The sequence below is a fragment of the Mytilus californianus genome, unplaced genomic scaffold, assembly GCF_021869535.1.
Source record: "Mytilus californianus isolate M0D057914Y unplaced genomic scaffold, xbMytCali1.0.p SCAF_2, whole genome shotgun sequence".
NCBI lineage: Eukaryota > Metazoa > Mollusca > Bivalvia > Mytilida > Mytilidae > Mytilus > Mytilus californianus.
Window position 1 is genome coordinate 16363501 of NW_026262668.1, and position 13634 is coordinate 16377134.

Below are 13634 nucleotides of genomic sequence, written 5' to 3' on the forward strand. Positions count from 1 at the left end.
AATTGGTACCAATAAAGAAAGTTGAGATATTGATGAAGATGATGATGATGATGAATGGCTGTTTAACGTCCAGCGGCAAATTAATATGCATATTCAGGACGAGATTATGTTAATGTAATATGAATATCAATAAAATTGAGAATGGAAATGGGGAATGTGTCAAAGAGACAACAACCCGATGCAACCCTGTTTTGTACTAGACCGACACGCTGAGCCGGATTTTTTACGTGCTAGTTCACAAGGTAACAGTCCGCAGGAAGACATGGCACCTTACCCGGACACATTATTCTGACTCCGAGCCGACCAGTCTTTGCTCGTACTCCTAAATGCCGCGTGCTTAGCGGAAAAGCAGCAAATACCAATCTTTCAGTCCTTGTTTTGACCCGGTCGGGGTTCGAACCCACGACATCCCGCACTCGAGGCGAACACGCTACCTTGAGGCGGTATGTTGAGATATTGAATTGAGCTTTAATAATAGTATGACCAACAGTTTGGTGCATGTATTGAATCCCCAAAGGTCTATGCACCGAATATATCACACCATCCATAGACACGATGTCCAAATCAAAACGTTTGTTATAAATGCATAAGACTCAAATTGAGAATGGAAATGGGGAATGTGTCAAAGAGACAACAACCCAAAGAGCAGAAAACAGCCCAAGGCAACCAATGGGCCTTCAACGCAGCAAGAAAATCCCGCACACAGAGGCGGGCTTCAGCTGGCCCCTAAACACAAGTGTGTACAAGTTCAGTGAAAATGGGCCCCCCTCAATTCCGAAACATATAAATGAACTAAAATTCAAAAAACCTACAAGACTAACAAAGGTCAGAAGCTCCTGACTTGGGGCAGGTGCAAAAATGCGGCTGGGTTAAACATGTTTTCTGAGATTTCAACCCTCCCCCTATACCTCTAGCCAATGTAGAATAAACAAACACACAGCAATACGCACAGTAAAACTCCATTTAAAAGAAGTCCGAGTCCGATGTCAGAATAGGTAACAGAAGAAACAAAGCAAAATGAGAATGACATAAATTAACCAAAGAGTACTAGCAGTTACTGACATGCCAGCTCCAGACATCAATTAAACTGATTGAAAGATTATGTTTTCGTCATATGAAATCAAGCACAATACGTATATGTAAAAAAGAATACATTGTCATATCCATTTTCCATATCATACATTGTATTAAGTTGTTACTATATTATTACTATAATGTTACATTCTAGGCTAAAGGTGCGGGGCTAGTAAGTGTAAACACCGATGACGAAAACAATTTTGTAACATCAAATATAAATCAGTATAATATTCAAGGGTAAGTAAATAGTTCATAAATAAGATTGTTTTCTTTTTTTTTTATTTGACATTTCTAAACGTGAGGTCTCGAATCTATCTGATGAATGTTTTTTCCCAAAAACCCGTAAAGAATCTGCATTGCACATCTCTTTAAATTAAAAGGAAATTTTATCTTGAATAAACACATTTTACATCCTGGAACGCAATAAATTAATGGGACAATAGTTTACCGATGTTCAGATCACGTAAATCAATTAAAAAGAGACAAATCAAGGTAAAAAACAAAAACTGAGAGAATCGTATGAAGATCAAAAAGTACGAGACCGTTTGTGTCGACATTGTAGACGTCTCCTGCTACGCATGCATCACTCGCACTCGGTCAAAATGTCACAATCGGGAATAGGACGCAATTTGGTAAAAATTACAGATCAGACGACTATACTGGTGACCATGAAAATATGTTAACATAAAACTACATGCATGGACTACAAATGAATGAGGACAAAACATGTTGGCCAGCCATACAAAAAACCGTCTGAACGATTTTGATCCATTAGTATGTTGATTGTTATATTTATCATTCTTCTGATTTATCTAATCTTATTGAGGACTTCATCCTCATATAAATCGAAATAAAATTATATAATACTAACCTATGCATTATGTAAATAAATTTTAGACAAGAATGATAAGGATTTTTTTGTCAGGTCTATATATACAAAAATACTGTACAAACTTTACTGTTGTGCATGGATTGTAAGAATTATCTCAAACATTACTTAAATTAGGGTCCTTTTTTACTATTATAATCTTTCATATGTTATGAAATGGCAATTTTTCCCCAAAAAATTCTTAGTATTGACAAAAATATTCTGGGGCATTTGTGTTGCTATGATGACTTTACTGCATTTAAAATCAGATGTAACAGCCTGTCGTTTATCAGTTTGTAGTACTTTAGATAATATTAGATATCTTAATAAGTAATAGTAAAACCAGGTTTAATCCACCATTTTCTACATTAGAAAATGCCTGTACCAAGTCAGGAATATGACAGTTGTTATCCATTCGTTTGATGTGTTTGAGCTTTTGATTTTGCCATTTGATTAGGGACTCCGATTTGAATTTTCCTCGGAGTTCGATATTTTTGTGATTTTACTTTTTACTGTTGACAACCATTGGCTTTGAAAAGGATTGTTAAAAACAAATATTTCAAGGATTTCTACCTGGAAATGGTTCTAATGGCTTTGTACATCTCTGGTTCTACAGAATATTTCAAATAAAAAAGCGCAATTCGAGACATGATGATTAAACACTTAATCCTTTTAAATTGATTTTAGACGGTCAATATGGTATACAAGTGGATCTTATTATGATATGAAGTTGATGTGGGAAGGCGATGGAACAGCGGGGAATGACGATGATAGATATTGGATCAGCCTGGACGATAAACGGTCTTCATACCAGGGTATGCGGATTGCATACAAATACTTTTCCTCAGGTTGGTTCGTCTTCTTTCATGTCAATTTAGAAAATAAATTCCATATCAATTCTTGCCCTTGACAAATAATCTCAGAAAATCATTCCTTTTCACCAAAAAATGTTTTTGTTGAAACCATCCTACAATTTCATTAAAATTAATTTGCAGCACTCTTTATCATTACTTTGTACAATTTTTGACATAAACAAAATGAGGAGCGAGTACGGAAAATTAATTTTCATTAGTTTGATACCTCTTACCTGCCTTAAGTGGTAAATTTGAAGAAGTGGCAACACACGAATGACATTACACATCAATCATCATTATACTCTCTGTAAAAATATTCTTTGATAATCATATCATTTGAAGTGGCAAAGGGTTGAAATAAACCATTTCGGGAAAAGTGTTATACAAAGTGGTCCAGCTAACTGATCATATATATAAAATTATTATGCCTGCAAAATGTCATAAAAATCTTTGAGTTTGACATTTACGGTATGTACCTTTTATCGTAGTTATTAAATATTTAAAATCAAAACGGAACTAAATGAGATGAAAAGAGACAATTTTCTATTCATTTAAATTTCCCTTTTCAGGATCAACCTCTACATACAAATGGTCTAGAGTGACAGAAGATACACTGGCTAGTTATATATGTGAAATACCTCTGGTGGAAGTCTTGAGAATCATTGAAAGTAGACGAGACTTTAGTAAGATAGCAATGAAATATATATTGGTTCAAATGTTTTCCAGATTACCGGTAGTTTATTATTGGTGCTTTAGGTCTATAGGCATATCGCATGAATAAGGATAAATGATAAAAAGAGTAATATATGCTTATTCTTTGAGCATCGTACTTTATGAAAATTACATAATATAAATGACTAGTTTACTTTAACATATGACGTTGGCAAATGAAAAGAATCTGGCGTTGAAGATCATGAAAAATTAGATCTTCTTAGGAAGTTAAAAAAAAAGTTAGCAGTATCCTTCAACTTCACGTTTCGTTATATAGATGATGTTCTCTCACTAAATAATTCAAAATTTGGTGACTATGTTGAACGCATCTATCCCATCGAACTTGAGATAAAGGATACAACAGATACAGTTAAGTCAGCCTCATATCTTGACTTGCATCTAGAAATTGACAATGATGGTCAGTTGAAAACAAAACTTTACGACAAAAAAGATGATTTCAGCTTCTCGATTATGAACTTTCCATTTCTATGTAGCAACATTCAAGCAGCGTTCGCATACGGAGTATATTTCTCCCAGTTGATACGATATTCCAGAGCTTATATTTCCTATCATAGTTTCCTTGATAGAGGTTTGTTGTTCACAAGGAAGCTATTAAACCAAGAGTTCCAAGTTGTGAAGTTGAAAATCGTCCCTTCGTAAATTTTACGGACGCCATCACGAGTTGGTTGACCTTTATGGAGTATCCGTTTCACAGATGACAACGGATATGATCATATTTTCGTAACTACAATACCCTTCCCTTTTTACGAATGTGACCTACCGAATTAGACTATTTACCGGGTTTGTACTAACATGAGCAACACGACGGGTACCACATGTGGAGCAAGATCTGCTTACCCTTCCAGAGCACCTGAGAGACTCACAGTTTTTGGTAGGGTTCGTGTTGCTCAGTCTTTTGTTTTCTATGTTGTGTTTGGGTTTGGTGTACTGTTGTTTGTCTTTTTGTCATTTTCTCTTTTAGCCATGGCGTTGTCAGTTTATTTTCGAAATACGAGTTCGAATGTCCCTTTGGTATCCTTCGCCACTCTATGGTAATTGTATGCATCCTTTTTTGTTTTAGTATAAATGTTCAATAATGCTTTTCCTGTGAATTGCATGTATATTCGATTTTTACTCCCAAAGAGGTCAAAAATAGAGGTTTTTGCGAAATTTGACAAAATCTGCCAGATTTAAACCACATTAGGGGCTCGAAAACATAGAGCGCATGAGTCGAAAAACAAAATATTTAATTCATACATGTAAAATGTCATGAAAACATTATGTTGAAAGTTCTTTTTTGTCGACGCATGCGCTCTATGTTTCCTGTCCAAAAAATCAATGGAAATTTAACCGTTATTGAATTTTCGTGGAAAATCAAAATGAGTGGTATTCGTGCGGTCATGAATAGAACGCAAACACGTACATATTCAACAAAAAAGACATATTTCAAATCTAATCATTGTATTAGCTATAATTCATTGTGATATTGGTCAATAAATCCTAATTTGAAAATTTAGCAAAACATTCGGGTTTTTTCATCGAACCTGCGTACGAAGTAAACTTTTTTCGAAAATGCCCTACCAACGTAACAAACAAGACAATAAGGGACTGTATAGAGCAAAAGTTAATATCGTCATTGTATTTTGACTGTTGAAATAACAGGTGAAGTATAAAAACATTTAAAAAGCTTTAACAAATCAGTCAAATTGGAAAAAGGTCAAATTTGCATTTGGAGAAAATCATTATTAGAACAAATACTTGCCATATAATGTGACAAAAATACCTAATAAACATGAATTATTTAAATCAAACTTGTACAGAAGTCCAGACTACTTTCTTCTGACGCTCAACCAATAGCGGCTTCAACACCATGATAGTTATAGTGAATATAAGAAAAACAATCAGCATACTAGGGAAGGACTTCTGATAACCAAATGCGCTTTAGGTTTGGCTGTCTTTTAAGGATGGCATTGAGGTAGAGTTGTCAAAACGAGTAAAATTTTCATTGTTTTATTTTTACATGGTGAAAAGTTGCGTTTTAAATTGACATTTCCTGCAAGATTTCACTTGCGGATGAAGTCGGTACACTTTTGAACTTTGCAAGATTTGTCTTTTTGCATAGTATAAAAGGTCTTGTTGGTAAAGACAGAGAAAAGCTTAAGTATCTATAAACAGTATTTACAAAATCGTTTTTTTTTTTTCAACACAAAAATTATATCCATCTTGAATGAACATGAACAAAAATAATCCGAAAATTAATGTTTATATTAGAATTGATCATTTCATAACAATTTGAAGACGATTGCAGTTTTATATATGTAGATTCCCGTTTTAATGCATTATGAAAGTCAAAGTTTTCCTATTTACACAATTAAAGATAATATGTTAAAGTCTCATTAACTTGTCTCAAAGGAACAGTCAATTTAATGCCTTGAAATTTAAAATGTAGAGTTCAAATATTTAATATAAAATTCAAGTCAGTAGCAAAGCATATAAACACCTTCTGGTATAAGGGACTTTCCGATTTGAATTTTCCTTGGAGTTCGGTATTTGTGCTATTTTACATTTTTCTAAAGGTTGTTTTTATTCTATTAAGTAAGCATACATGTATCTCCAACAATTTGACTTGATGACAAAATTGCCATAGGGCATCGTATGGGCATTTGTCCTTTGACACAAGATTGAATCGCACGACGAATGATACATGTTGAGCGGTTGTACATAGTTCTCTCTCTGTTGCTTTTTTTGGTTAATAAACAAAGAATTGAAACAGATCCTGTTAATATAACATGATAATTCCAAATTTAAACAAAGACAATTATCGAATGTGTTAAACTAATTCACAGCTAATAAGGTTCTCTATGAAAACGAAATAGATAAATAAACTCATCATAGATACTAGGATTAAAATTTTGTACGCCAGACGCGCGTTTCGTCTACAAAAGACTTATCAGTGACGCTCGAATAAAAATAGTTAGAAAGGCCAAATAAAGTACGAAGTTGAAGAACATTGAGGACCCAAAATTTCATAAAGTTTTGCTACAGTTAAGGTCATCAATTCCTGAGGTAGAAAAAGTTTTGTAAACAGTTAATTTTGTAGTTATAAACAAATGCTTATTTATTTATTGAAGTCCTTGAATTTCAAAACTAAAGTACTGCTGTATCTAATTCTTTAGAACACTGTATATAGTAAGGAGGACAGCAAAGGTAAAACATGTTATAGTACGAAATCATCTCTTCGTAAATTTTACGGACGCCATCACGAGTTGGTTGAACGTTATTGAATATCTGTTTTAGAGACGAGACGGATATGTTCCAATTGTCGTAACTACAATCTTTTCCCCTTCGCCTCTCTTTTAACATTACTGTATAAAACAATAACGGTACCTATTTTACTGCACCAGATGCACATTTCGACAATAAATATCTCTTTAATGATGATCGATGACAAAATATTTGAAAAACGAAAACTTTTGCAAACGTTGAAGAGATGTCAAATCAAAGGGACCTAAAGTATTGCCAAATCCGGACAATTATTACAAGATTATAATCTACGAATGTTAATGATAGATACATACTTTAGATATTAGTCTTTCTTTTTACCCCAAAATAAAGAAAATAAGTTATGCTATGCATATTAGATAATTAATTAATAATTCACTGTAATGTTTTTATAACTTTTGACGTTGCCAATTATTTTGTTATTTGACCATACCCATTGAGCAGTGCAATAATCTACAGATTCATTTTCATCTTGAAAATGAGTTTTTGGTGATGACGGCTTCATTCCATGGGCAAATTATTTTGTACATTTATTTTGTTCGATGAAAATTGTCACTTTCGAAATATGATATTTCACCTACTATTAAACAGTTACTGACATTATAATGAACTTTTTTGTTATATTTCCAGCGTATGGTTCTTCAGCATCTGACAATGAAAATGCACCCAAAGGTCCAGCAATGAAAATACAACCAAAAAACCTAGTCGTCACATCACATTCTATTGAGCCAAATTTAGAATGTGCAGCTATAGGAATCCCACAGCCACATTACACGTGGTACAGATTAGAAAATACAGCTAAAACAATAATTACAGCATCGAAAAACTATGTTATCACCAATGGAAAACTGACGTTCTTAAATGTTTCTTCTGAAGTTGCCTATAGTGGCAACTACCATTGTAAAGCCGAAAACCAGTTTGGATCGATTCTGAGTAATGTTGCAAGAATAACCCATGGATGTGAGTTTGAGTCTCTATTCACAAGATACATTTCGTATTCTATCAAATATCACATAGATAGAAAAATCAGCAATAAAGCCGCAAAATGATTCAGTGTACCTGTAAATCTTAGAACAATATAAATAAGAAGATGTGGTATGAGTGCCAATGAGACAACTCTCCAAGTTTAGATTGCTTTTAAATATTCCCCTTTTGAAAGATGAAGTAATTACTTAGAAATAAGGTTCCAACTCCCGTAGGCAAAGATGAACTTAGTTGAATTTGACTATTCTTTTTAAGTGCCTTTAGATCATATAGCTCCTATCGTTTCTAGGTATATATACATCCCTGCCTTTCGAACGTTTGAGTTTGAGCGTTCCTGATGAAGGTAAATCTCGAGAAGAGCCTCGGACGCACGAACAATAGAAATAATTTTTCAATATATATATTAATATTGACAAATTGTGGTCCGTTTGTGAATATCTTACTGCGAAGTTGTTAAATATATGTAACAAGAAACAAGGAAAAAATATTATATTATTATTTGAAAATTTTCAGGATTGTATATGCAAATGTATAGGTTTGGCATGCCACAAAACCAGGTTCAACCCACCATTTTTTTCTTAAAATGTCCTGTACCAAGTCAGGAAAATGGCCATTGTTATATTATATTTCGTTTCTGTGTGTGTTACATTTTAATGTTGTGTTTTTGTTGTGTCGTTGTTCTCCTCTTATATTTGATGCGTTTCCCTCAGTTTTAGTTTGTAACCCGGATTTGTTTTTATCTCTATCGATTTATGAGTTTCGAACAGCGGTATACTACTGTTGCCTTTATTTAAGCTTTATTCAAATTATATATGAATTACTTTATGTGAATGTCTTAGAGACGAGTGGCAGTGATGCTCGAGGCCAAAATACTTGAAAATCTTAAAATTATCAAATTCTTGAAGAGCTTATTGATCAAAAGAACAAAAAGTATAGCTAAAGCCGGGGAATCAGAGCTTCCCATAAGAGAGATATAGTCTTAACTTAAAATAAATTTTCTAAATTTTGTAACAGTAAATGTTAATAACACAATATCCGTATTTTCATACCAATACCGAAATACTGGCTACTGTGGTGGTGATACCCCGGGGACTTACATTCCACCAGTAGAGATATCGACCCCCAGGTAGTAATACTATGAACATGATTAAAATTGGACGTTCTCCAGTTTACCAGAAAAAATCTCAAGTGTAAAAAAACTAAAAGTTTCATTATCCATTACAAATGCATTATAATTATATCTGACAGGTCCAATATGTCAGTGATGTGATTAATATCGAATTCGGGATGTCTTAAATATCAGCTTATGAATGAGTAAAAGCTTATTGTCATAAAATTTTGAAAGGCCGTGTCAATGTTGGCTTTAGTTGCATACCTAATGATAAAAAAATTGTTTTCAGTTTTAAACGAGTTTTCAAACGTGGTGCCTGGACGATTTAATGTATCTTTATACAAAGGGACATATCTGAATTGTAACCATCCTACGTATAGACCAGGTACGTATATGACATGCGTGTATCCAGTTGAAATTAAACACTAGAAATTTGAGTCTTTTCAAATGTCAAAGATTTGTATATTTTGATTGTTTACATTTGTTTCTATTGTTATTAAAAGTTCAAGAGACATAAAAAGCTACTACAGTTTTTAAAATTCAAAGTGCACTTCTTACTCTTAAACTTATTTTATCACATTTTGAAAGTTAACTTTTGTCAAATAAATCATAATATGCATAACATGTACTAGAAAAAGAAAAGTCGAGCATACAATTCAGTGCCAACCCTTAAATTCTGCCAAAACATTTGACGACTGATATAAATCTTTTTGATCTTGAAAAGACCTAACTAAAAAGAAATAAAAGTTTGGTATGTTATCTGCTGTTAGTTTTTAATTTCTAGACTTTTCAAGTCTGCCTTTTACCGAAATATCTTTATATCTTGTTATAAATGTTAAGTGTTGTACCGACCTTTAAAGAATTCGTCAAAGGAACCAATCAGACACTAATTTTAAGATGTATAACAATCTAAAAGTATTTCAAATAATGCTTATCAGCTAGAAGAAAACTTGTAGTGCACTCTGAATAAACTTATCAGTTTTCAAGAGCTGAAATGACACAAGTAAACTCTACAATGGCAACGCTAATTTTCATGTTTGATTGCATAGTAATTAAATGTGAAAAGTGTTGTACATGTTCTTTGTTGAATTAACGGGCGTCGTTAGAAAAATATTGGTCAATTTATATGCGTTATGATTACATTCAAAATATCAACATAACTTTAGACAAAATGGAGGTACTTACAAGATTTTATACTCAATACTCGGAAAACGCAGTGTTTCAACTGTTTTTTAAAACTGATGCGACAATATTGCTATTAAACATTGTGAACATCACAGATATCTTCTGGTATGTGTATGTGTAATGAGAAAAAGCTTTTAAACTATAATGTCAGATTACTTACTTGTCCCCACAGAATTAAAGTTGACCTATTCAACATAGTCTTTTTACTTAAAAAGTTGTGCTTTAATTTACAGCGGCTAATTACCAGTGGCAGAAAGGTGATGAATTTCTACAGACATCACTAAATCAGTATTACTTTTTATCAAGTGATGGCAATTTATATTTTTCTGAGGTTCAGGCTCAGGATAGTGGGTACTACCACTGTCTGGTAACATTAACGTCACTGCCTGATGAAAAGATGTGGACATCACAGCCACCTAGTGTTACTAGTAAAGGAATTTACCTAGAGGTCACTGGTCAAAGTATGTTCGCTAAATATTATTATTCCATCAAAAGTGTGATTGAAAATAACGTTTTTTTTAACAATATTTCAGTAGTAGTAGTATATTTTACCTGCTAATCTCATTAATCAGTTTTTTTTCCTTTTCTAATTTCAAAGTTGTACTTGTTAGGACGGAAACATCGTTGACAGACAAAGAATAAACTTGATTAAGAATGCACATGGCTTAATTTTTTATGTTTCTGTTATGGTTTCGGTTGGATAATGTGTTATGACTTATCGTTTGTATTCCAAATAATTATAAAATAGCCTTTCAATACCATCATTGTCATGAAAATTGTTTGGACTGGTATTGTGAAAATAATTGTATAAAGTTCGAGATTGCATGTTCGTTACGTAAGTGCGTCACTGTTTATGATGTCCTGTGGTGCCTGTCGTTGATGGAAGATGTTCGTTGTTGTTCTGCGGTTTGCATGTTGTGTCGACTATCATATTATTTGTTTGTGCGTTTCTCTGTGATGAGTGATCTTGCGTGTGTTTGTGCTGTATTTCTGTCACGTAGTGTTGTCATTTTATCGATATTTTTTAACATTGTCAAATAAGAGGGAGGTTTGGCTAGCCATAAAACTAGGTTCAACCCACCTTTTGTTTTTAAAATGGCCTGTACCAAGTCAAGAATATGGCAGTTGTTATCAAATAGTTCATTTCTATGTATGTTGGCGTTTGTTTTTGTTGCACTTCAGTGTTCCTGTTCCTTTGTTTTCCTCTTATAGTTGATGTGTATCCCTCGGTTTTAGTTTGTAACCCGGAGTTGTTTTCTCTCAATCGATTTATGACTTTTGAACACCGGTATACTACTGTTGCCTTTATCTAAGGATATTTTAGATTGAAATATGTGTATACAACTTATTCTACTAGGTAGAAAAGGAGTCTGCTGGAGCAACCAGTGGATAATAAATTTCAGTTAACTGATAGCTTTCAGTGCACACACATTTTTTTGTTTGAATGTGTATATATATTGTGGGTGAGGGGAGGGACTAAACAATCAATTGATCGACACCATTTTTTAAAATTTAACTGGTTCAATATTAGAAATTGCATCTTTTCAACAAACGTTTTATTTGGCAAATTATACCGTAAATATTCTCCCAGATTTTTTTTATTATATATTAACAACGCTAAAAGTTCAAAATCATCTATCATGTTTTCAGCTGCCGCAGACTTTCCACCAGAAATACAAGACAGTTTTCCTAGAGTTTACCCAGCTACACCAATGAGAGGATTCGAATTACGACTGGAATGTTTGGCTTATGGCAGGTAAATACCTCAATAACTGTTAACAAAACAGACATAAATTTAATTTTTGAAATGTTTAGATCCATATGTGAAAACCGTTTCTTTTTTGTAGATAAACAGTTATCCACTATTATCTGGTTTGAATATATACAAGTCATTCACGTTACGATATCTAGTTGTTTTCATCTTTTATAGTATCATATTTTATAAATTTTCAATTGACAGTATTGATTCGGTATGTTCAGAAAACGTTTTCTTGTTTACACCACTGGGTCGATGCCGCTGCTGGTGGACGTTTCGTCCCCGAGGGTATCACCAGCCCAGTAGTCAGCACTTCGGTGTTGACATGAATATCAATTATATGGTAATTTTTATAAATTTCCTGTTACAAAACTTTGAATTTTTCGGAAAACTAAGGATTTTCTTATCCCAGGAATAGATTACCTTAGCCGTATTTGGCACAATTTTTTGTAATTTTGGATCCGCAATGCTCTTCAACTTTGTACTTGTTTGGCTTTATAACTATTTTGATCCGAGCGTCAATGATGAGTCTTATGTAGACGAAACGCGCGTCTGGCGTTTTAAATTATAATCCTGGTACCTTTGATAACTATTTACACCACTGGGTCGATGCCGCTTCTGGTGTACGTTTCGTCCCCGAGGGTATCACCAGCCCAGTAGTCAGCACTTCGGTGTTGACATGAATATCAATTATATGGTCATTTTTATAAATTTCCTGTTACAAAACTTTGAATTTTTCGGAAAACTAAGGATTTTCTTATCCCAGGAATAGATTACCTTAGCCGTATTTAGCACTTTGTTTTGGAATTTTGGGTCTGCAATGCTCTTCAACTTTGTACTTGTTTGGCTTTATAACTATTTTGATCCGAACGTCACTGATGAGTCTTATGTAGACAAAACGCGCGTCTGGCGTATTAAATACAATCCTGGTACCTTTGGTAACTATTCTTGTACTGATTATCTCTAATTTCTATTCAGAATGCCTCTTCAATATTCCTGGTCAAGGGATAGGAAGCCAGTTCCAGGAAAAGCACGGTATGAAGACTTAAATCGTATCCTAGTGATAGAGAATGCCCAGTTTGAAGATGAAGGAACTTACATCTGTAGCGTAAGCTCCACCAAAGGATTTGAGCAAAAAAGTTTCACTTTTGCCCTTTCAGGTAACGATTTAACTATAAAATCCAGCTTTATATTGATAGAGAATTAAAGGCACGTGTATTGATGTTCAAATCTTGTTAATCCGTTTCGAATATGCACAGCAAGATAAAATACAAAAACTGAGGGTACCGTATGAACATCACAAGGACTAAACACAACTGTAACAACTGTAAAAGTCAGAAAAAGTCTTTTTTTCTTTATTTATCTTTCAATGTACGACATGATGATGAAGAAGTATAGAAACTTGTAACATCTTATTTTTGATTACTTGGTACTAGTAATCAAGAAATACATAAATTTAGAACCTATCCATTGACGCCTCAAAAGTCTTACAACTAAGTCTACATGTATGCACTCCCAGGGTTATACAACTGTGTATCCATGATAATAGTGAAATGCATGCACTCCCAGATGCTTACGAATGCGTCTTCATGATCAAGTTAATTCAGTATTTCAGAATGGAGCCAATTGCCAATATGTTTTTGTGCACTGATTTAGACTAGAAGAAATATTTTACCCATTAATTTTCATTCAGATAGATAAAAATGGCATATATGATGTGAGGTGAAGGCCTCACTGTGACTTTGAGATGAAGAACAGCAATAAAAGCGCTGTTCCTTTGCTTTTTGTGTGTTTTTTGCTGTATAT

General features: G+C 33.6%; 1 protein-coding gene across 3 annotated transcripts in view; it reads left to right on the forward strand.

The window, feature by feature from the left end:
- Positions 1–13634, forward strand: part of LOC127729349 (contactin-like) — a 43074-nt gene that overhangs the window by 11196 nt on the left and 18244 nt on the right. For all 3 annotated transcript variants that reach the window (XM_052237122.1, XM_052237120.1, XM_052237121.1), the window contains exons 4-11: positions 1229–1314; positions 2633–2793; positions 3369–3482; positions 7423–7752; positions 9177–9272; positions 10306–10533; positions 11723–11828; positions 12807–12988. In XM_052237122.1, coding sequence (XP_052093082.1) covers positions 1229–1314; positions 2633–2793; positions 3369–3482; positions 7423–7752; positions 9177–9272; positions 10306–10533; positions 11723–11828; positions 12807–12988 — 1303 coding nt within the window. The remainder of the gene's footprint in view (positions 1–1228; positions 1315–2632; positions 2794–3368; positions 3483–7422; positions 7753–9176; positions 9273–10305; positions 10534–11722; positions 11829–12806; positions 12989–13634) is intronic.